This window comes from Drosophila willistoni (assembly GCF_018902025.1).
Source record: "Drosophila willistoni isolate 14030-0811.24 chromosome 2R unlocalized genomic scaffold, UCI_dwil_1.1 Seg200, whole genome shotgun sequence".
NCBI classification, from domain to species: Eukaryota; Metazoa; Arthropoda; class Insecta; order Diptera; family Drosophilidae; genus Drosophila; species Drosophila willistoni.
In genome coordinates, this window is record NW_025814051.1 from 792,357 (window position 1) to 817,615 (window position 25,259).

At 31.6% G+C, this 25,259-nt stretch overlaps 4 protein-coding genes across 4 annotated transcripts; 1 reads left to right on the plus strand and 3 right to left on the minus strand.

Moving 5' to 3' along the window:
• The first annotated feature begins 171 nt into the window (after window positions 1–171).
• LOC6641716 (transmembrane protein 147) lies at window positions 172–1,353 on the plus strand. Its single transcript, XM_002064626.4, has 4 exons — window positions 172–344; window positions 409–550; window positions 620–728; window positions 787–1,353. The coding sequence occupies exons 1-4, from the start codon at window positions 271–273 to the stop codon at window positions 1,146–1,148; spliced, it is 687 nt and encodes a 228-aa protein (XP_002064662.1). The 5' UTR covers window positions 172–270; the 3' UTR covers window positions 1,149–1,353.
• Window positions 1,354–1,504: 151 nt separating this feature from the next.
• Window positions 1,505–3,624, minus strand: LOC124460367. The gene is made up of 4 exons (XM_047010989.1): window positions 3,416–3,624; window positions 2,253–3,353; window positions 2,048–2,185; window positions 1,505–1,991 (listed from the first exon to the last, which is right to left on the minus strand). The coding sequence occupies exons 1-4, from the start codon at window positions 3,585–3,587 to the stop codon at window positions 1,849–1,851; spliced, it is 1,554 nt and encodes a 517-aa protein (XP_046866945.1). The 5' UTR covers window positions 3,588–3,624; the 3' UTR covers window positions 1,505–1,848.
• Window positions 3,619–4,451, minus strand: LOC124460368. Its single transcript, XM_047010990.1, has 3 exons — window positions 4,201–4,451; window positions 3,964–4,136; window positions 3,619–3,904 (listed from the first exon to the last, which is right to left on the minus strand). The coding sequence occupies exons 1-3, from the start codon at window positions 4,377–4,379 to the stop codon at window positions 3,663–3,665; spliced, it is 594 nt and encodes a 197-aa protein (XP_046866946.1). The 5' UTR covers window positions 4,380–4,451; the 3' UTR covers window positions 3,619–3,662.
• Window positions 4,452–6,259: 1,808 nt separating this feature from the next.
• Window positions 6,260–25,259, minus strand: LOC6641755 (protein phosphatase 1 regulatory subunit 14B). Its single transcript, XM_002064624.4, has 4 exons — window positions 25,245–25,259; window positions 7,350–7,600; window positions 7,210–7,284; window positions 6,260–6,498 (listed from the first exon to the last, which is right to left on the minus strand). Exons 2-4 carry the CDS (start codon window positions 7,563–7,565, stop codon window positions 6,415–6,417), a joined length of 375 nt encoding a protein of 124 aa, XP_002064660.1. The 5' UTR covers window positions 7,566–7,600; window positions 25,245–25,259; the 3' UTR covers window positions 6,260–6,414.

The window sequence follows — 25,259 nt, forward strand, 5'->3', positions numbered from 1 at the left end:
AATTTCAGTAAAACGACAAATTTGTTGAAAAATTTGAGTTGCTAAAGACGAACAAATTCTTTTTTACAGTAAGATAAAAGAACACCACAAAGAACCGTTTAAAAGCTGTGTATATTTATAATATAAATTATAGCTATGACATTACTTTCGATAGACAAAAGGTGGCATCACTAATTGAAGTGACAGCTGCCCTGCCGTTCTTCATTTCCCATGTTGTAAAGTTAAATTAATTAAGTACAAAATACGAAAAGCCATAGTTTATCAAAGAAAATGACGTTGTATCATTTTGGAAATTGTGTTGCACTGTTAATGCCATATTACTTCACCTATAAATACTCTGGCCTGTAAGTAAAATACAACCCAAAACGCGTAAATTAAATCAATAAAGGTTTTCTTTTATTAATTAAGGTCGGAATATGGCGCATTTTGGAAGTGCATACAAGCAGGCGGCATTTATATATTTACACAACTCTGTAAAATGCTCGTATTAGCCACATTCTTTTACTCTGATACGGCAACTTCGAGTACCGGAGAATTTAACTTCTTTACGGTAAGCAAATTAGGCCAAAACCCTCTTATCATTTTGTTAACTTAACCTGAATCTAATTACCCAAAATAGGAATTTTTCCGATGCAGCGTGGATATAGCAGATCTGCTTGGATTTGCCTTGATACTCAGTCGCATACCCGGTAAAGGCCATTCAAAACTGATAACCGCTGGACTGGGATGTAAGTGAACCCTTAAATCGTAAACAATTGCCAGTGATTAACGACATTTCTCTTATAGGGGCAACCGCTGAGGTAATTTTATCGCGTGGCATTATGCTTTGGGTTGGTGCCCGTGGCACCGAATTCAGTTGGATCTATATACTTAAGTGTTTAGAGTCGAATGTCTTGCTGGTACAGCATATCACGACAGCCACATTGATTTGGCTCTTCACCCGCCACGATCTCAATAAGTCCTACAAGCCTGTGGTTAATCTACTGCTAGCCATCACAGTATTCAAAGGTGTTTGGCTGGAAGGTCTTTTGCATATCCTTACTATCGGTCCATGGTTAACAATTGCCGTTAAGGCTTTGGTTGCAGCCGTTATTGGTAATATCACATTACACATCTACTCGGGTCTGGCCCAACAGATTGGCATTTAAGTTGAAAGTGAAGGCAATAATATACATATATGTATTTAGTGTTTTCTTTTATTTTTATTTTTTTCTTTTCGTTTGTTTTACTTTTTGATTTGACATCTGAGAAATATGGTTTAGAAAGGAATGTTAATGGATTATAACTAATAGATATAAAGTAATAATATTAAATGTGTTTAAAGCCAATAAAAAGACTTGAGAGAATACAAAATTATGTTTTTATATTTTTTAACAGTATCTAAATTACTTAGAATAACTTAGCTCTATATACATATAAATCAAGTTAATTGTTGACTTCAACATTTCCAACAAAAAAAAAAAGAAGGATGTTTTCTTCCATTTAATTTTAAAGTATCCTTTTCCTATGTGTACTTTGCTTTAACAAAGATTGATCGGAATTGCCATTCTTTCTTTCTTATTCCTTATTAATTTCTTAGATAGGTTTTGTTTTTACAAAATTTATCAAGAATACTGTTAATAATAGGAATTATTGTAAGGATTTTTCTTCAAACTTTTCTTAAACCTGCAATTTTGAGTCTTCGTTAAATTAATCTAAATTTAAAGGTTCAAACGCCTTTTTAAAGCTTGAAAAAAAATGAAAAACTATTTTATGGTATTTGTACCATTTAAGTTCTAAACACTTCAACTAAGAGATACCATTAAGGTCTGCTTCACTTAAATAACAAATATGTATAACACAAACAATTTATGATACATTTGTTTGGTGGCATGTTTCGTCCAGCGAAATGTCTAATATAAGTCGAATTGATTCCGACCCCAATGTTATTTTATCCATTTCTAAAGAATTTTGCTTTTTGGATATAACGATAAAGTTATTACGTGACAGGCCTGAAATCATATAAGTTAGGATATCTTTTCTGTATGAAATATTTTACAAAACTTACACAACAAATCATAGAAAATCTTAGCAACCTCTAAGCGTGTTTTCGAAAATTTTATAATCTTATTTGCATCAATTTCTTTAATTTCCGGATTATTACGCCAAATGCATAGTAAGTGCTGCATAACATTAAATGCCGAGTCTAGGATTAAAATGGATATATGAATATGTATATTTTTTATAATCATTTAAACATTAATATTGGTTACCAAAACTAAGGTTCATGTTGTGTACTGTAGACATATTGTTATTATTAGGTGTAAGTTCGGATATTTCCACCTTTATAAGATCCGATTGTGCCACATGTAAAACAGTGAATGGCAAAGGAGTAATTGACCGCTCCTGTGCTTTGTCCGCACTTGGCAATGGACTCATTGCGTCATGATTCAGCTCATGTGCCACATGTAAGACAGTGAATGGCAAAGGAGTATTTGGCCCCTCTTGTGCTTCGTCCGCACTTGGCAATGGACTCATTGCGTCATGATTCAGCTCATGTGCCACATGTAAGACAGTGAATGGCAAAGGAGTATTTGGCCCCTCCTGTGCTTCGTCCGCACTTGGCAATGGACTCATTGCGTCAAGATTCAGCTCAACATCTGAATGTGTCGGTGACGACATAGGTGGAAGAATTTCATGTGAAGATATTGTTGCCTCTTTTTGGAATATTTCCTTTGCTAGGTTAACTTTTCCGAATATGGCATTCAATATATTTTCATTGTCTTTATTCATTTGATTTGTAGACAATTTTGACGTCTTCCAATTAGCCAAATGTTTATGTTTAATTTTTCCCTTTACTACGCCTCTTAACAATTGTTTGGCATTTGGAACTTGTTTGGGAATCTTGAATTTGGACTTGTAATTGGCCAACAAAATCTCTCTGTATTGGAGTCTATGTTCCGCAAGTGCTGCTCGGGAATACTTGATACATTCATCTTTTATTGGTTTCGAGTGTTTTATTTTCTTTTTTATTTGTCGGCTTTGTTGGTTCACTGCAGCCTTTAAGAAGTCCGCAACTGTTTGTTGAGGAGGCATCATCTCGCATGTGTTTTCGACTGTTTCAATGTTGTCATGATTTATATTATTTTCAATAACTGATTCATCGACATTTGAGTCCAATTTCAATCTTTTACGATCAGATGGAACATTCTCAGCAGCGCGTTTTATTATGATTTCTGGAATGTTTTTTTGAATAGACGGCATATAACAGTCATTTTTAACATTTTCAGAAATTGTTTGACCATTCGATAAATCCAATTTTGTCTTTTTATTATCCAAATTATCAGACAAATCGTCCTGCGCTGGTCGTTTTACTAATAATGTTTACGCATATGAAATATAAACACTTTTTTGATAATATACAAAGCAAACTTACATGAGCTCTTGGCAAACAGATCTTGCAAAATAGTTAAATCTATATCATCTGGTGTAGGATCACCAAAACCATCGTTTTCACCTGGTAAAAAGGGAAAACCTCTCAGTTCCTCATTGTGTATGACATCCGGCATGGTTATAAGGTGCTCCGATGTAGTGGTATCTTGATACATACGATTGAATTCGGTAGACTGGAGACAAGAATGATAACTTAAAATTAGATAGGTTTATTTAAACTCATATAATTGTTAGCTTGCCAGTTCAATTTTATTCCATTCCAGGCATTCGGTTAACATATCTGTATAGGAGTTTGGGCAATAAATATCCAGTTCCTCAGTTTCATTACCTATTCGCCGCTTTGTTGGCTTATTATCAGGTTTTTTGGTTGTAGTCACCTTGCGCTTGCGATATTTTGTTGAGATAGGCTTGGCAGGGACTACAAAAATGTTTCCGCATTCCTTAATTTGATTTAGTAAAAGTTGAGTATCTTCTGAAATGTTTATAAGCAAAATGAATAGATCTATACATGATCTTTTGGCATTTGTTTACCCAATAAGCTGTCAACCTGTTGACTAATTATGTTGGTCAAACCAAAAGAGAGACGAGCTACATCCCTGAAGGACACTGTGTCTTCGTGTGTGGTGGAAATATAAGATGGCGACTGTACTGAATGTTGACGTCGATTAATTTCCTGACTGCTAATTAGAGTCTGAACCTTTTTGCTATATAAAAGCAAGTTAATAATACGTGTGTGTGTGTGTGTGTGAAGTATTTAGCGCAATTTACCAGCTTGCTAAAATATCAACAGTCCCGATTTCCCAAGAGCTTGCAATTTTTCGATTTCTTATGGATTTAATGGACTTGAAATATCTCTGGTGAACTCCACCTGCCTTCCAAGCTGGCTCCAACAGGTTGTCCTCATCCTTCAAAAAAAAGGGCAGTTCACTAATCATGTTTTGGCACATTAAAATCACACGAATTAATTATTATTGCATCATATCGCATATATGTTTTTATCCACGAAGCTGCCATTACCAATAAACTTTTGAAGATACCAATATTTTGGTTTTTACCGTTACATTACATATGGCCCAAGAGTGAAATCTCAAATAAAATATCGATATATAAACGCAGTGTTGGACAAGACAAAATGTAAGCAAACATTTTGCTCTTGAATTTAAAATTTAACCGCTAAAAATTAAACACACTATTTCTTGTCTAAAGCAATTAAATATTTATTGTAAACTTTATTATTATTTTGTTTTTATTTTTGTTTTGCTTTTGCATTCCTTACAGCTTGTGTGTGTGTGTTTACGTGTGCATATACGTGTATGATGTGTTCGGGTGAGAGCAATGATTATAAGTATGTTTTATTTTTATGCTTAAATAGAGTTATCTTCATATGAAAGTGACAATGATTTCTTGATGTGTGTTTTGAGCACCCAAAACGTGAAATTTCTTTTTTTTTTTTTATTAAGTGTTTATCATATAAATAATGCAAGTAGCATTTCATAGAGAAGGGTTACTAATACTTTATAGATTCGATAGATCAGTTGGAGTGCCTCAAAAATGTGCTAAAAACTGGTAATTACCTTTCTATTTAATTCACTTTACTTATTTTTGAGCACATTTAAAATACTTTTATGTTAGGGTTTCAATTGCTAGAAAATTATTAAAATCTACCATAAAGAGTGAATATGTGATTATTCATTTATTTGTTTTGTTTTTCTTTGTTCTTGTGGAGTTAAGAAGTTTCTAATGCCTTATCAAGGGTATTTACAAATTGATTTTTCTCTTTTTCATTTGTATTGATTTTTGCTGTTCCATCAGGATTTTTCCTTATTGTTTATTTACAATTATAAGATTGTTTTATGATTTATTAAAATTAATATTGCAACTATCGGCTTTTTCTGTGGTTATTGTGAATGATGATGATAAAAACAAAAATAAGTAAATAAGGCTACACGTAGATTCCTGTGTTGTGTGTGATAATAAAGTGTTTTAAGAAATGTATTTTATTTTGTATGCTAAAAATTCCATTTTTTCTGCCAGATTTATTGCGCATTTTTTTTGTTTCTCTCTTACTCCACATTTGGCAGTGAACCTGAGCTTACTTCTTCCTTATCTTGGGGATCGATCTAAAAACTTTACAAAAAACGGCTTTCACCCAATTTTTATGCATTTAATTATATTATTATAATGTATGTAAGTATGCGTATGTGATCTGTATATTATATTTTGTTTTGATTTATTATTTAATGATATTTGTATGTATAATTCTATTTTTGTTTTTGGATAGATACACAATAAATTCAGTTAGTTTAAATGATTAAATTAAGCACACACAAGATGATAAGGAAATTTGGTTTTCCTTTTTTTCGCAAATCAAACAACCAGAGCCTCAGGAGATTTCACATTTTAATTTCCTAATGCAAAATTTCAAAAAACTATTCTTTTTTTTTCTTAGCTAAACTTTCTTGTTCTCCCGCGTTTTGTTCTTTTGTTTTTTGTTTATCAGGCCATTTTTAATTTAAGCTTTCGTTTATTACTTTTAAATATTTATGTATGTATGTATGTTTCATCACAAAATTGATGAATTTATGATTTCTTGTTTCTTTTTTTTTGACAAATTATATTATGCTTACATATATTAAAGGCTTAATTCTAAAGATTTTTGTTTGTTTCAAGGTGATTTTCATTTTAAAATTACAACTTAATTAAATAAAACTCTTGAGTTAGTAGCAAAAAACAAGCAAAAGTCACATTTGTATTATATTATCAACTAAACAAAAAAAAAACTCATAATTTTCGCATCGAAAATTTTACAAATGATTAATTTTGTTTCTTTGTGTAATTTTTTGTTTGTTTTGGATTTTACAAGCGATTTAACTTAAAAATAATTATTTTTTGTTGCTGTTATATAATAAGCATATGGGTAGTTTCAATGATTTATGATTTAATTCTGTTTTTGTAGAACTTGTAGAACCATCTTCTATAGATTTACAACGTTTTTGCGCGATCCAAGAGATCACTTATGAATTTCGATATGTCCGATTGCGGGCGTTTACAGACTGAAAGTAATCTCTGCAAAAGAAATAAAACATAAAAACATTTATTGTGTTAGATTTAAAATTGTAACATGTATTAAGGACATTTGTAATTCTTAAATTGATAACTTTTTATAGTTTTTTTTAATTGGCATAGAATGTAAAATTTTTTAATTTCAAAACTTTAAGTTTTATTTTAGATCTGTTTTTAAAAAATGTTATTAAAATTCGAATTTCAAAAATTACATCCCTGTTTAATCGAAATTGATTGAAGGAAATTATTTGTAGTTACTTCAAAATAAAGACATGCATTATAAAGAAATATAATTTTCAAAATGTCTGTTTAAATTTTGCAAAGTTGAACAAAAATTTTTTTGGAATTTAGTTTTTGTTCCCCTATTTGGTTTAGACTGTATTTTGGTTCATGAATGTCCAGCACTGCCTTTGGACAATCTATGTATAATAATAATAACAATAAGTGCTAATAAAAGAAATCAATTCTGATGTCGAAAATCTTAAAGTCTTTCCTTTTTGGTTTCAGAATTGCAGTTATGATTTTTTAATTCCTTTATAAGCGAAAGGAAATTCGAGCATTAAAAAAAATCGGAATCCTCATAGGCTAAAAACTTTATTAACCAAAAATTCCGTTCCATTATGGAATGAACTTAGATGAACTAGATGCTAAAACATTAACTAGAATTAAGAAACGGCAAACTCTGCCCATTGCGTCTAAATTTTAATTACTTACAATAAGATGAGATCTTCTTATATCATCTGTATCCATGTCCAATATTTCATCAATATCCACATCAATGGCTTCGCTCTGTGAATGGTAGAAATTAATGTTTAATCGATTTCAATTAATTGTAACTAAGTACACATTCATACCGGTGGATCGAATAGTTTCTGGAGCTCATCATATAGCCACATTTCGACGGCCAAACGTTTGCGTATTAAACTCATTTGATGTGAACCATATTTGGCAGTCAAGAACTTCTCCCTACGCTCTTTGACCTCGGCTCCCTTTTCATTGAAGTTGACCCGTAAATTTGTTCGATTTGGTGATCGCTCACAATCGTTCATTTGTTCCAGACCGCACTGCATTTTGGTTGAGTTTTTGTACAATTAATTGGTTATGCCTGTAATTGAAGATTGTGTCCCGGGGGGGCACAAGAATTGTAAGTGAATTGTTTTTGTGTTTTGCCATAATTGAATTAAAGTTAATATTAAATAATTGTATTGGGAAGGGGGTGGAGAAAGTTGAACTTTTCACTTCTGCGTCATCATCAGCTGCAGCTGTCAGTTAGTTAATTCTTATTTCTGGCCCAAAGGCATCTCTTACAAATGACTCACTCACACTGCGGGCACACAAACTTCATTCCGAGCAGAGAAGTTTCATGATTCCATGATTCATCATGAACACACTATACACGTTTCCGTCTATATAAATGTATATGTAGATATAACTTACAGGAATTTCCACATGCAAACAAGTAAATAGGAATAATTGCTCACATGTCAGATTGTTTGGCTTTGTCCTATCTGTATCTGGCTATAAACACACACTCCATACACCCGCATATACTCACCCACCCACTCCCAAACACCCACACAATCCCCTCCCCTACATACACACACAAACATTTCACAGTTAATTAAATTAATGTGTAATGAATGCTTTCTCTTTGCCTCTGTTCGGATTCATGACATTTTATTTTGACTTTTGGCCGGGGCCAAAAAAAACATTTTGGCAGTTATTGATATATATATATGTAAGCAGTAACAATACAGGCCATTCAAATAGAAAAACAAGCTTAAAATTTGATCAATTAAGAGACATTTTCTTTAAAATAAATTATCTTAATCAGAACTATACACCAAATTTTGTAGCGTAAGTTCGATGACAAAGCGAAAAAACCCCGATAATATGATTAACACAATTTTGACATTTTGTTTTTATCAATTTGATAAAAATAACACGAAAACCTAACCAAAAAAATCGATTTGAGTTAAGAAATTTTTGTTCTTGCCAACTTTGGGATACGTTTTAATATTAAATTATCTCAAAAAAATAAATTTGAAAGAAATTTCAGAATATTTCAATAAAAATGCGTAATAAAACAAAATCTAAATCGTGTATTTATAGTGTGATAAAACCTTTAGCGTTAGGGATAGTAAAATGAATTATAATAATGAAGAAACTGTCAAAATGTGTCAAATATACGATTTAGTCTAAACTAAATCTGAGGTTTAAAAAAACAAATTGTTCTTTAAGATGGAGTAAAGCTAAAGCATTTACTTACTAAAAGCTAATAACACAATTTTTTTCTATGAATATTGACTATATTTTAAAAAAGTTTGTGAAAGATGTCTAAATGTTCTTAGGGATCATCAAACAAACTGGGGTAAAAATGAAAAATTTTTGAAAAATGTCTAAGGGTATGTTCATAAAGTCGAAGAAGGAATAATAAATAATTTTGAAGCTTTCTTGAAAGTAATGATTTTTTGCTCCTCTCTCTCTATCTATTCATATCTCTCATTCTTCCCCATTTCATCAAGTTGGCTTGATAACAAAGATGGTTAGTGTTTTTTTGGGTAGGATTTCTTACATTTTTTTTTTAAATTGTACATCCCTTTAAATATTTATTGCCCGTTGACTGGCTAATGTCTGCCTGTTTCACATTTGCTGCCATTTTTCTGCTGCCATGTTGGGTAAATGTCAATTTTAATTTACAATTTGACATGCGATCGCACATATTGGACAGCAAGTGAGTCCATCCACTCACTCACTCTGCCTGCCATCATCTGGCTGGAGGGGGAATGGGCAATTCCGGGCAAACTTAATTGATTTGTAATGGATGGACATGAAGTGAACTAATTTGGAGTTGAAAATTGCATGAAGCTAAAGCTTAATGTGTACACACACATTTTATCAATTTACGTGTTTTTTTTTAGGTAAAATGAAAATAAATGCCCCTTGGCACTCCTAAAACCCTTATGTACAAAATATTTCCTCGAACCCGGAAATTTCCACAACGTTGCACAGAAGAAGAAGAAGAAGGAGGAGGAGGTGTGGGGTCTTTCGAGTCAGTTGTCGACAGTTGTTACAGTTTTTCGCAGTTACCTATCATTTTATTTTGGCGCACACATGCAACATGTTTCATGTGCTTCATGTGCCTGCTGCTGTTACTTGCAACATCATATTTATGCAAAGTTGCATTAGTTGAGTGTGGTAAGACAGGCAGGCAACCAGCTAGGTAGTATGTAATAATAATAATAATAAGGGTATAATTTATTTTGTTTTTGCTTTTCATTGCTTCTTTTCCTAACCCTCTCTCTTTTTTCCTCTCTAAACTGATTTGAAATCTACCCACATAAGGGAAAATAACAAAGTCATCGGTCAAATGGGTTTTACTTTGGGAAAATATGTAGAAATTCCTAAGATAAAAGTTTTCCTAGTAGTCAACATAATTTATTAGAAATCTCACAATTACCGTTTGCTTTTGCTTCATGATGGGAAAACTCTTGTGGGTGTTGCCATTCAAAACATGTATGTGGAAAAACACAGAGCATACGACTTTGCTAATACCCTTTAACCTAAACGAACAACAACTTTTATATAGGAGTAATTAAATGTGTTATACCTATGCTTGGTTATGACCTATTTATAGTTAAACTTTATCTACAGTTTATTTATTTTTTGGGAAGAAAATGCGGGAAACAGAAATTTTTATTCTATAACTGATCAAATTTCGATTTTCAAGATCATATCTTGGTTCGAAGTACCCGATTTCCCGATTCAAATGTCGAATATTTACATTCAAATTGTTCACCAAAATTGTGAGTTAGATCTGCCACTTTATTGAGGCGTTTTAAATAGGTGAAATTTAAGGCATGATATTTAGAATATCCCATTTTTGCTAGTGATCATATTTAATTTAAATTTCAATTAGGTTTTTTTTTAGGTTGAAAAAGGAAGGAATTATGAATTATGACAACATATTTACAAGAATTTACATACGGTTTGTATAACTCTAATAAAAGTAAAGGTAAAGGCTAATTTTGTTTATAAATCTATGAAATTTGCTGATTAAACTCACTTAACCTTTAATTTCATAAGCAATTTTGGCTTTTAAAAGATATTTGAGCACTTCAATTCACCCACTTACTCTGTAGAGAATATTTATGCATATTTCGGTAATTTTTTACGTATGTATATCATGTCACCAAACCATCAACATGCCTTAACTTCTCACATTTGTGTGTTCTAGGCCAACGGATCCACACAATTAACTTCATTTAGAACAATTTCCGGCCGCCACAGAGCCCATCTGAGTGGAGAAACTCCCTTAACGGGGGAATTCTCATATTACGGGGAACGAGCCAAAGCGAATCTCAGGTTCCTTCTGGCCGACAGGCGAGTGAGTGACAAGTTAAACGTCAGTTTCACATAATTGCTTATGACTCTTGAGTAAATCTCATATCAGATTTCGCACAAGAAAGACAATATTTACAAGTGCCCACAGATATATGTGGGAATCGTTTGAAGTAATACTACATAACACTCATTGTTATTGTTTGTTCTTTTGTCTAATAGAAAAGTTTGTTCTGAGGGGCAGGGGAAAGGCGGAAATTTCACATGTTTCAACTATTTCAATATTTAGACTGATGGCAATTCAATTTCATCTAAAAGAGAAAACAATTTGGTTAACTTTTGTTTCTGGGTCGGCAAATTGCTATTTCAAGGTTCAAATATTATGTGGAAAAAGGGGGACAAAAAAGTAGCGCAAGGATACACAAAAATAGGTTCAACATATGTACATACATATATGTAGGTGGGTATAAACATATACATACATACATATGTTGTGTGTTCACCTTTCGGTTCAGGTGTTTAGGGGTTATCCTAGTACCTCCTGGCACCATGGCCTTCTCGTTGCCATTGACATTTTCCTTATTTTTTGTTTTTTATTTAATATTTCTTTTTGAGGTAAATCGACATATGTTAATGAATTCTTCTATTTTTGAGAGAGAAAAATCAATTCGAAAATGTGAGAGAAAGGGAAAATAAAAAATTGCAAATATATATATTTTATAAAATATTTATAAAGTTTGCCAAATTGAAAAAAATCTTTGTGTATGTGTATGAGTACATTCACGCAATTTTATTTTTGGATAATGCCAATGAAAATGTCAAATTTAAATTGATACGTGGGAGTATTTGTATTTTGTTGGCAAAATTAAATATAGAATTGACTACAATTATATAAATAGAACATTTTCCGGACTAAAAGAGCTATCAATGGTAAGTTTATACTGTCTCATCCATGTTAATTAATTTTAACAATTCCATAGAACTTTTAACTTTGTGATATTTGTGATATTTCATTTTGACGTTTTTAGTTTAATTTTAAATTGAAATGTAGTTCACCCTAATAATCAAGTTATCTTTTTAAGCAAGTCAAAAATGTCAATAAATAGCAAAATATTTTATTGAATCTTAATTTTTTAAGGCTCTAACTTAGTTCATTATTTGGGTATTTCAAAAATTAATTCCTTTATTTTCAAGTTGGAATAATCTCTTTCAATCTGCATTAAAAGCTCAAAAACAAAATTTATTTTTGGCAATGTTTGCAAAAAATTCCGATGTATACATTATATTTTTATCAAAAATCGTATCAAAATTAATTTTCTTAAATATATATAAGTGTTTGATGTGATTTTAAAATATAGAGATATAAATTTTTGAAATCAGTTAGAAATTGACGAATATATAATCTAAAAAAAAGGCGGATTAACCAAATATGTATGTTAAAAATTCTAAAAGAAAGAACGTTATCTTTGCGTATCGTTTATGACTGATTGTCATTCATGTTCTTACTTTCATATTGGAAAGTGATTTCTTGTTTCCACTATGACGACGAAAGCTAATATTTTTAGTTTTTTGATCCCTTCAGTCCCGGCGCTGGCTTAATCCGGTACTGTGTAGTCGGATATATTCATAATCAAATACTACAAAATCAAAACGAAAGCAGTGTCGAGGCTTAGCCTTTTCATATCTTGAAAACTGCAAAAATACTCGAAAAACTTTAAACATCTTTTTTATTTCCTGTTTACTCCTTTTGTCAAAATTGCTAACTAATTAAAATTCGTTTCAGAAAACATTTTGAAAACCAATGCATTTCCAAAGATTTTACGAATAGTTTTTTTTTTCGCTGCAATTTGCTTCCTGTTTTTGAATGATGTAAACTTTTTACCATATCACAACAGTTTCTGTTTTTTTTTTTTTGGTTTGCCATTGAAGAAGTCGAATCAATCACATGAAATGGTATCAATAAACTCATTTAAACAAGAACTCAACCTTCATTTTTTAATGTTCAATGAGTTTGAGGCCAATAATGTACAATTAAACTGAATGTAAATTTAATGAGCCATAAATATTAATTCAATTTAATTTCTTAAAGCAGCTTCCAATCAAAATTTCAAATACAAAAAGTAAAATAAACAAACAAACCTCTCCAACAGCTACCAATCTAATTGGTATTTATTTGATTTTGAAATAAAACTTCCATTTGCTGCCATTTATGGTTCAATATGCAAATCAAATGTGTCGCAATTGTCGTTCTATCTCACTGTCTGTGTTTTGCCTTTGATTTGTATCAATTTCCCGAATTTGGCCAAAAAAAAAAAACTTATGGCTAGGCGCCGATTTGATGACGAAAGATGAATAGGTAAAACAAAATATACGTTTCCCTGAACCAAATGCAGAAAGTTCATGCTAATTTCAAGGTAATTATATTCCCGCTTAATTATACGTCTTATACATCGATTTACTTTTCTAATATGGTATGACCAAGCGACCTTTGTCATAAAACACTTTACCTAAATGGTCTCAACTAAATATCCATAAAATTTCAAGTGATTTTTGAATGTCTGCCAAATTGCCCAGCCCCACCTTCGAATTGATTCCATTCCACACCACTCCACTTCACTCCGGAACTTTTCAACAAAATGATGCCTACGGATTTTTCCCATCATTTATACATTTTCTGCGGCGTTTTAATGTGAATTTTTTATAGATATTTGTTGTTCTAAAATTTGGGCTAATGGCTGCAGACTGCGGTTTCATTTTCTGTGACCGAACGAAATCTAAAATTTTAAAACCAAGAACAAAAACCGAATTAAATTTACATAAATCGAAATTGAGTGAATGAAAGAAACATAAAAAAGAAAGAAAGAATGATGTCGACAAAACAAAAAAAAAAAAAAAAGGTTAGGAAATCCTAAAAAATAAGTTAATGAATTCTCAGTTGGAGTTAGATCTAGAGATGACAGCGTGATAAGCCGGGACGTCATACTCAGTTAGATATCGGATTGATGTGGTGTGTTCTTTAATGAATGTGTTCAAAATTGATCAAAAGTGATCAGAAAACGTACACGTTTGTTAACTCATTTGATTAGCTGCTCACTCACTTGCGTACTTATTCACTATTTCCTCGTTTGCTATATTATTTGCTGATAACCTTTTTTGAATATGTTTCCTTTGTAGTTCTTATCAGGAGATGGGATAGAAAAGAACATGTTATTAATTAATTTCTTTTTTTTTTATATTTTAATTAACAATATTCTATGGAAAATGTAAATTAAGAGTTAAAAGGTATTTTTTAATAGTTTTTTATAAAAGTTTTAAGACTGAGCGGCATGTAAATGCAAGCTGAACTATATAACTAGCATATAAAATGCATTTTTTCGTAAAGTATAGAATATTCAATGGCTGTTCTTTTTGCCAAAATTATAGACCTCTTTAAAAATAGTTTGTAGAAGACCGCTGATATTATCATATATATAATTCCACTTCTTGGATCTTATCGATGTATGTATACCAAGATCTTTTCGTAAAATATTCCACATTATGGTCCGACGAAAGGCTAAGAGATGCTAAAAATGGTGTCGAAGGTAATCATACCTTGGCGATCACAGCTCGAAGCAATTTTCACTACTTGTTACTTGTCATAGTCATCCCTATTGAAAGGTTTATACCTCTAAATAAAACACCCTTTATATTATATATAGCGGAAGATTCTTCGATTCTTTGCAAACGTTTGACCAATGTTAAAACATTCTTAACAACAGAACTGAGAACTGATCAACAACTTTAAAAAACAAGAGATACATTGAACAACTGAACAAGTGAGTCATTAAACAACTTAACAAATAAATAGGTGAGTTTTCTGAACAGCAAGGAACTGAAGAAGTCAGTGAAGAAATGTGTGAGTTAGTGGGCAATTGAGTTACCAACAAGTGAATGAGCAAATCAACTTCAATCATTAAAAAGTGAGTAATTGAACCCTTTCATCAAATGCACCTTTACTACATACTTCTTTATATACAGGTTAAAAAATATACATTTGAATATTTTTAAAAAAGATAAGGGATCATATATGTATATTGTTGACTCACATGTTATGTCTCTTATATTCGTGGAAAACTTCATAGATCAATTTACACTGCCATCTCTAAGACCATATAGAGAAAAGTGGCACAAAAGTAAATCGCAGTTGGAGTCAAATTTATCTACGTTTTATTTTTTATATATTTCTTTTTTTTCCAAAAACCATTCAAGCTCAAATTTTCACATAGTCGGCATTTTTATTTTATTTTTGAGAAAGAGTGAGACGGAGAGAGAAAGAGAAGAAAAAAAAAGTGAAATGTGACGCTTTTATGCTAAAAAGACCTAGAAATAGTCACAGAAGATGAAAAAAAAGTAGGCCTAACAAAAAACTTGGTTTGCTTATGCAAATTTCTGTTAGCTCTTTTTGTTTTTTTTTGGATTTTTAGTTTTTTTTTTCATTTTCTAGTTAGTTATGAAAGGTTATGAGGCAAGTGAAAATCCGATTTTGACTCTTAGTTCCGCCATATTGTTTGTTAGTTAACCATTATTCATCATCGGGCTTATCAGCCCAGACAAACTCATCGAACTGTACTTACAATAAATTATTATTTATTATTATTTGAGCCTCATTTAAATAAGTCGAACAACGTAAAAAATAAAACGCAACGAACGTTGATAACCCAACCAGCTGACGCTGAGCTCAGACTATAAAAAATGTATACATAAAAAAATGTATGTATATATTTTCTTCATCAAGAGAGTCAATCAACTAAAACAAATTGCAAATATATTGAGCTCTTATATAAATATATAGATTTTTTCACACTCTTCGATTAGATGTGATTTGATTGATATGACTTGAACGTCCAAATAATATAATAAAGGCAAACACGTGCCAGTCATTTGATCTGTGATTTTGTTTAGACTATCAAAATGCCTATAGCAGATTTTCTTTTGCGATGTTTCTTTATAGTTCTTTTTTTTTTTTTTGTTCTACAGATTTGTTTTTATTTCATATGCCAATTAATTTAAGCGTATTCTGCTAGAATTAACAAAGTGAAATCGATTAATCAAAATCATTGGCTAATAAATAGATACAATAGACCAATTGGCAGTTATAGATAAACTGTCAGATTAATAGACACAAAACACGTTTTAATTGCAGCTTATAATAAATTAAAAATAAATAAAAAAAAAAACTATTGTTTCTTAAAACATTTCTATTGGTACTCTTTAGGTTTATGAATAAATATTTTAAAATCTATACAAAGGCTTCTATTTGTTCATAAGTTATGGCAATCTTCTTCTTAAAACCAAAGAACCACTAAAAAATGATTGTTAATTAAATATTTTTACTAAAAGACTTCAAACCTTGTCTTTTTCAATTCTAAATTCAATTGTGGAAAATTCAATTACATAATACCAAGGTTGGATTTTAGATTAGATAATAAGATATTTGTTTAAATGAATTAATAAATCTATTTCTCTGATTGTGTTAAATTTATGTTATTGTTTGTTAAACAATTTTTAAATTCTTTACAAACGGAAATTGTTGAAGAAAATTCTTAGGAAAACTATCTTAAAGCTTTAACTTTGATGTAATTCATGTTTGGTAGTCAATGCCAGATGGGGAAATCACTCACAGATGTTTACTCTCTCCTCCACACCCTATCGGGGGGCACACACGTTTATAGGTGTGTGCGTGTGTGTATGTATGCGAGAGTCTTATCAAAGACTTTCAGCTCAAATGTCAAATCAATCGATAAATGTAAACACTATCAAAGTCAAAGGTATGAGAAAGAAACAGAGGGAATTGCATTCAGAGCAGCAAACGAAACAAAAACAAAAAGGCCAATCATCATGGAAAAATATAAGTAATGGAGTGCAGACCTTGAGATACCCTAGAGTATCATAAAATTAACTATAACTATAACAATAACTCCCATTGATAATTTGATATAGCTTGATCTGGTTAAAATAACATACTAAAAGATAAAAATATTATAATAATCATCTCAAATAATCTTGTAAATGATTTTGACATTCCCTTTGCTTCTTTCTAAGTGCCAGTTTCTAGGGTATGAAAAATCTATAAATAACAAACAAAACTGATAAATCATGCAATAGAAATTTGTGCGGGCGGTTTTTCCATTGTTCTTCGTGTTCATCAGAAGTTCACGCAAAATGCACGCGTTGCGCGAACTATATACAATTGAATGGTCCGCTTCCCCCTCCCCCTCCTCCGTCAGGCACGCCCACCATTCCCTTTATGATTGTTCTTGTTTATTTATTTATTAATGTGTGTTGCGTTACAAATATCGGTGGTCGCTGTGGCACTGGCATTGAATGGGATACCAGAGAGCCGTAATTTCTATGCCGAGGTTGTGTTTGTGTGTGCTATTAAAGCACTCATATATAGACGTTTATGGTATATGTCTATCGTATGTCTATGTCCATATGCTGCAGTATGGCAGTATATACACTGAGAGGAAATATCTTAAAATCTGTTGTAGAATGCTATTTCTTTTCCCATAATAGAGATTGAGTATAGACATCATGAAAGTATTTAAAAGGGCAAAAACACCTTTTGTCTGCACAGTTTTAAGTAAAATGTTTAAAAGAGTTTGAGTAAATGTTGATTACTTTGAATAGTCAAATTTTTTAGTATTAACCTATTTACTTTATTAAAAGATTCTTGCAGAATTTTATACTAAGTATCTTAAATAGCACAAAGGATTCTTTGAAAATCAAGATTTGATATGATAGAAAACACCAATCAGTAGTACATATATGAAATCCTTTGATTAATGGCTAGAGGCCGTTAAAAAATAAACAAAAGGGTTTCTTTGTGAATTTTCGTAACATATTTTAATCTTTGCCACAAGATCGTCGTATGAGCTCAGATACATATAAGGGTAAAGGGTCCAGTGGGTAGTTGTACTAATTGATTCATCTAGATCGTCAGGTGACCAGGTTAGTCTTTAAAGGATTTTAGGCACATTTCACGTAAGTTTGGACTCTTTTATTTTGTATTTATAATGTTTAGTAATATCATAAGGTTTTAGGTTTAGGGTTTGTTGATAAAATGTATACCTATTATTCTGAGTAAGTGTTATTCCAAACTAAAGAGATATGAAACAAAACATAGTTTCTTAGGAAAGTTTTTTAAGCTTTTTATTATAAATGACTAAATAATGTTGAAATTACAAATTACATAGTAATTACATCAACACAAGTCTCAATTATGAAATATTTTAAGATTCAAGGATGCAAGTTTGGTGAGTCGTTAGGATGTCTTTATTTTATGCCATCTTAGCGTTAATTTAATATTTTTTGGGATACAAGATGTGCAATACGAGATAGTTGAAGCACTCCTTTTAAAGCAACCTCTTTTCTTGCTGTATTAGGTGCTGGGTAAATAATTCCAAACTGTGTCAAGATTGTCGTTTTCATATAGGAAAAACTCCCTAGGAAAGACAACTGCAGCCTTCTTAAAAGATGTTGTGACTTCATGTGAGATTTAGAATTGTTCCGAAATTGGTCAAGCGAAATTCTGCCCACAAATGAGATGTCCGTTAAGACAGTCAATAATGTCAATCTTCTTCTTCATATCTTCTTTCAACAAAAGGACTTCCCATTCCAGTAATCTCTGGTAAACTGTTTGAAATCTCTTTTCAGTCTTGTGTATTTCTCTCTGTGTAGACTCCTCAGTCGACCACGATTGGAGCTTCATGTAAACACAGACAAACACACACACTCAGAGTCACAACTTGAAAGACAAAAGATGCAACGAGCTGCGTGCATTGACACAATGGTTGCCCTCTATCAATATATGTATGTATTATATATACATACATAAACATAAATCTGTATAAAGATGTTTTTATGTATGTGTTTATAACTACAGTTTTATAGCTAGAACAATCGGAGAACACAGGGAGTCAGTCAACAGTCACTTTACGACCAAGTTCATCTGTCGCCTCTAGGTTAGAGTTCAATGAAATGACAGAAACTTTAGTCATAGTGCGTTCTGTCGTTGGAACAAATTAAGGTGGCTTTCGTTTCAGATAAGAGAAAAAGAAAGAAATTGAGAAAGAGACAAACAGAGAGAGAGAGAGAGAGTGGTAAAATATTGATAAAACGAAAAACCCGGGAAACGAAAAATAACCAATAAAAATCATCAATCTTCTTATAAATCTGGGACACACTAAGTTCCAATTGAATCTATCTATGACCTATGCCAATCGGCAAAATATGCATAGAGAATTTAAAACATATGTTAGATATGTTTTTGTATATTAAGAAATCTATGAGTTATATTTAAGCTATGGAATCTTGTTCATTTCTTGGCCTTACACAACAAAATGTTTCTATTCCATTTGAAGCTATTTATATATTTCTCTTGCAAAACAATTCGTATATACACAATTCATTCTCCTTAATATCGGTCAATTTGTGAAGATGAATGACAAAATTATTTTATTTATAAATAAACAAATTCTTGGCCACTTGTGCTTTTCACTCAAATCCGAGAAGTCTCACACCTTAATGGAATATCTGTATATATATTTATTTTCACCCCAAGCCTCATTTTTACTCCTGCAATACTTTTCCACTCCTCTAACGTCATTATGACGCAATTCTTAAAACGACAAAAACATTGCGTAAACAATAAATTAGCCAACAAATACGAAAAGTTTAAAGAAAAGAAAAAGCAAAGGAAAAACGATGTCAAGTGGGCCGCCTTAACTGCAAAAATGGCTAAAGTCAACATTAGTTTGAGGTAAGAGTCATAGGATAAACTTTTTGGATCAACTAAATACATATTTATCTTCCTGAAGTTATAACACAAATTTTCCATGACAATTCATTTTTTTTTTGGTCTGCTTTGGGCCAATTGCCCAGTAAGCAAAGTATTTTTTTTTTGTCTTTTTTGAATATGCCAGAGATAGCCATCTTTTTGGCTCTCCACATTTAAGGGTCAACAACCCTAACGTGATGGCTATGGTTGTGCTTGTGGCTCCGGTTATGCCTACTTGTCCTAATGGCCAACAAAAAAAAAACCTAAATTGAGGAAAAAAGAAGCGTGTATCTCGTAGGTGTTTCTTTTTTTTTTGTGATCACTTGTAATTATTTATCCATAAGGTAACCTCATTTTGCGAAATTATTATTAAATAAAAAGCCATGTAGGGACGGCAGAGTCAAATTAATAAACAATAAGGCAAATTAAGTTCAGATTTTTTTTTTCTGCTTTTTGTTTTACCTTTGCGTTGTTTATTCTTCATGGCACTGACTCATTGCCAAGAATTTGGAGAGGGGAAGAGAGAAAGAGAGAGAGGAATCGTTTAATGTTTGCTTAACTGGGAATTGGAGAACTTGGCAATTGGTTTTGGAGGTTTTGCTTGATTTTTTTTTGTTTTATTACTTATTGAATAGCTTTTGTTGATTGTGGCAAAAAAATATAAAATGTGTTTATGAACGATGTTCTGAGGAATTTTATGATGAAATGCATTTTCATAGCTGTATCGTATTCAAACACACAAAGGGGGAATTTTGGAAAAACTTTATGCAAATTTCCAGCTACTTTTGCTATGGCAAAATAAAATATTTACACTCTGAATGATGAGTAAAAGGGCATTAATATCGCCATAATAATTTATGGCAAAGTAAATTCTTTCAAAGGAAATCCATCTGCTCTTTAATAAACAATCGACATCGTTAACTAAAGACGGGGAATAAAGTAAAAATGTTCATTTAGGTTGAGGTTGAATATACAGACGTACATATACATTAGGGTGTCCCTGACAAAAGGAGATTAGGGTCAAAATTTATTTACCAAATAATGGTCCTTTTTGAATGACAATTGACTGACATTATCAGCTGAGATAAAAATACTTTAGGCATAAGAAAATTTCAATCAATCATTAATTCTTCTCAATACATATTCTAAAAAATGTATGTATAAAATCTAAAGTTATTTGTATACTAAAAACGGATACTTTCTGGAATTGTTTTTCAGCTTGTGTGTAAGAAAGATAAAATTTTAAATATTGTAGAGAACTATAAATATAAAATTTTATATTTTGTGTATATTGAATTTTATAAGTAACAAAAAAAAGGGCTTAAAATGTACATACAAATATTTTTCCTAAATCATTTTCTTTAAGTTAGTTGCGCCTTTCCTTCAGTTTATTGTGGGCTAAACATTACACATGCTGAAAAAGGAACAAAGAATAAGGTCTCTTTATCCTTTGACTAACGGAAGATTTCTTGATCAATATTATATATGTACATATTCCAGAACTCGCACAGATTAAAAGTTTCATTCCAGGAATAAAATAAATATCTAAGAGGAAAATATTAAGACAAACCCTTCAAATAATTTTTTTTTTAAATACTTAGTGAAGCAAGTATTTAACAACATTAACCACATAAACCTAAAAATTATGTTTAGAAATTCTAAAAAATTTTCAAATAGCACTTCAATAGGTTTTTGAAGTACTACAGGCCCCGCGATATTAGACATAGTGCATAGACGAGGTTTTACTGATCCTCAAATAGCTGAGATTGAAAAAGATTGAATGAAGGTAGTTCCCCGAATAAATTGGTTAAAATTCTCTCTAAATAAATTTCCTCGCTCTATTTGCTTAAAAATGATTTGTGTGTTGTACCAAAAAGAAACGAATTTGTCCAATTCATTTCATATAATAAATCATTCAAATGAATTAATAATAATCCATAAATATTAAGTGTTTAAAATGGCCTTTAAAAAAACACTCCCTGAAAGAAGTCAAAAAATATATTCCGATCAGGTTGCATGCCATATACAATATAATTTGGCCTTTGTTTCATTTGGTTTCGTTTTTTTATTTTGTGCTATACATTTTCTTGAAGCTGCCGTTACTTTTTCTTTCTTTTCTTTGCAATCACGCTGAGCATGTCTTACATTTCCGCTTAGATAGAGACAGACAGATAGAAGCTCAAGAGAACCAGATACAGATACAGATACATATATACATATAAGAAGCTATAATTGCCCAAAATTCATGCCAAACACGTCGAGAAGCCAACAGAAACAAAGCAAAAAAAAAAAAATGGCTTATTAATCTTTTTGACGAAATCGCCAGGCACTTTCAGACGTTACGTTTGCCAAATGAGATTTGTGTTTCGGGTTGAAATGAGTGGGTGGGGGGAGGAGAGGGCTAGGCGGATGGTGGTTGGGAGGTTCTCTTTTTGTTTTTTGTTTATTTTCCATCTGCCAAGATACACGGGATGTTTAGGTTTTAACACGAAAATTTATGACGACATTTGGTCAATTTAAACAGCATTTGTTTAGGTTTCAAGTTCATTTTATTTGTTTTACTCTTGTCGGACTTTTGGTACAATTTTGGTTTGGTTTTTTTTGAATGTCCGATCTATTCCCTAGATGTTGAATGTTGGTTAGTTTCTCTGGTGTTGCTCTGTGTGTGACCTTCAAAGTTCCATCTGTGGTTTATCTTTCAATCGTTTTTACAACGTGTTGAGGTCAAAGTCAGTCGTGAGTATCGGTAAAAACGTGCGTAATGACTTTAAGATACATGCAGATGTATCTTTGTGTATATGTATTTTATGTGTTGTATCTATATCTATCTATAATAGCCGCAACACCCTGTAACCATATCGATTAAGAGAAGACAAAAGCAAAAGCAAAATGTATCTGTATGTATGTAAACATGTCAGAATCAAACTGTTGTTGTTGTTGTTGTTGTCGTCGTGTGTCCAATACTTAATGTATCTTGTATCTGTATCTCTTTTTCTTCCCTCTGTCGCTGTTGCACAGTGATTAGACACAAATGTTATGACTGCAAATAAAACCAGGTTACAAAACGCAGCAGCAGCAGCAACAGCAGAGACACCGTAAAAGAAAATCAAATAACCGACGCAGCCGTCGACATACTTAAAAAAAATATACTGACTTATCTATATACACATACATATATGTACATTTATATAGATGCATAAATCGACATACACAAGACATCCAATAAAAAATGCCAGGCCAATATAACAAGGAAATCTAGCACCAAGAAAGAGAAACAAATAGGAGTAAAATCACGAAAAAAAGTGAGTCTGCGTTTGATAAAAAGTCAATTAAAGTGAATCACTTTTATCAGAGGCTAAGAATCTCACCAAGACCAAGACTGGTTTACCCATATATCTAGTGTGGGGAATCTAGGCAAGTCAATATAGATAGATAGATACAAGTATAAGTTTCGTTTAAATGCTTTTCGAAACTAAAAATGAAAATATTTAAATCTAATAAATATAGGTAGACAAAAGAGTTTTTAGAACGTTTCTGGCTAGGGATCTGTAAACGTTAAAGTATCCATTATAATTTTGTCTGATCTTAGGAAGTTTTAATTTCAAAGAAACAAAAACTGAAATAATGAAACGTAACATAAATAGAAAATATTATTAATCAATCAAAGCAATTATATATATTTTCGAGCCTAAATCGTATATACTTATTACCCAGCCAAAATTTAGTCGTAATCAATTGTTATTTAAAATTTTTTGATATTGCATTATAAACGTTAAAACAAATAAACTAGAGTATTTTATAAAAAAATAGTAATGAATCAAGTACAAAATACTTGGAATTTTATAAAATTTTTGATCATATACATCCCTATCTCTATTGGATTTCTCTATCTAGTTAAAATAATCATAAATGAGCTCAATTTCTAATCACAGATATGACTCCTATGTTTGGAGAAATTGAAAGCCAAATATTATCTTAAAGAGTTGCAGTAACTTCTTTAATCACTTTCAAGTCCAATTTGAGTCTTGAAGCGTTGCATCAAGTCTTCAGATTATTATCAACTCCTTTTAGAGTCATATATTTAATCATTCTCAGAGCTGCTAAGCTGCTAAGAAACGTTAAACCATTTTTAATTTTGGGCAGTATCGACTGATCTAAAAATCGATTAGAAGATTTATTGTAACTTTCAGTGCAATTTTTATTTTGTAAACTTTCTTGTATACTTTTATTTAAATGATCTTTAGTTTAAAGAATCTTTTTGAACTTAAATCCTATCTCTTAAAAATCTCTATGTAAACATTTCAACTACTTGAAAAATCAATATTTACTATTTCAGAACAAAAGATGCTACTTTTTTTTTTTTGGGTAAACCTTGAATAACTAATTGACTCTTCTCAAATGAAGTTGTTATACAAGAAAAGTTTTATAAAACTTTTGCCTTTACATTGTTTTCAACTTTTTACTTTTGGAGTATACGAAAACGCCAGATAAAGATATACATATGTATACATGTATTATACAAGTTGTTTGCAAGTCAAAAGTTACAAAAAATATGAAATTTTTAAAGAGTTAAAACGAATTTTCAGTCTTCAATGTTGTTGCATGTTGTCCGAGCAGATGTAGTAAGTAATATATTGATTTGTCGTTAAAATGATGCATTTAGGCCATAAATTTGTAGACAAGTTCTAAATGTGTTACCATTCGATTGCATATAACTTTTATTCGTTCCACCTCTCACTTCCTAGTTGCATACATATATCATCTGGCATACCTACATATATATATGTATATGTATAGTGGGGTATGTAAATCGCTTGCCCCTTACTATGGTCTATAATATAAATGGCAATTGAAGCTCGACTCGTTGGCAAAGTTCTGTATGTGATGTGAGAGTGGAAGCGTGAAGCTGAGTTGCGTTTTTCGTTACGTTTGGCTGCATGCGTACCCAGTCAGTCAGCCAGTCAGCCAGTTAGCCAGCCAGCCAGCCAATAACAGAAAAAAAAGTAAAAAAAAAAAGAAGTTTCATATATGAAGTTGTAAATACTTAAAGCTGCATGAAATAAAAACGTAAACGAGCAGCCACTGCATAAAATTCCACAACTCAACACGCACACACTCACATACAGATGTATCTATGTATAGGAATAAGCTGTGTGCCGCAATGTCTGGGCCATGATAGTTTGTTTCAGAGGGGACTGGGACTGGCCGCAGGCACGCTTTTGCTACCACATCCACAGCTCTTGCTCGTCTCCTGCTAAATGTGGGATGCTTGACCGGCTGACGTCGGACGGGGACTGAGACTGGGACTCGGTCTTGGACTCGAATGACTGGACAAGCCAACTTAACTAGACGAAGAATATTTTTCCGGTTCTCGGTTAGCAAAGAAAGTGGAGATAACCAAATAATAATAATAAAAACTTTAATAGATAGATTATATTTTCCTGTAGGTTTTGTTCATTTAATAGACTTGAGGATAGAAACCACCCACAAATGCAAAATATAGGAACTTAGAACTAGAAAATATTTCAGTTTTTTCAAAATAGTTTTAGTTCTTAATGCTAAAATGTAGTAGTAGTTAAGGTAAATTTACTTTTTAAATATTTTG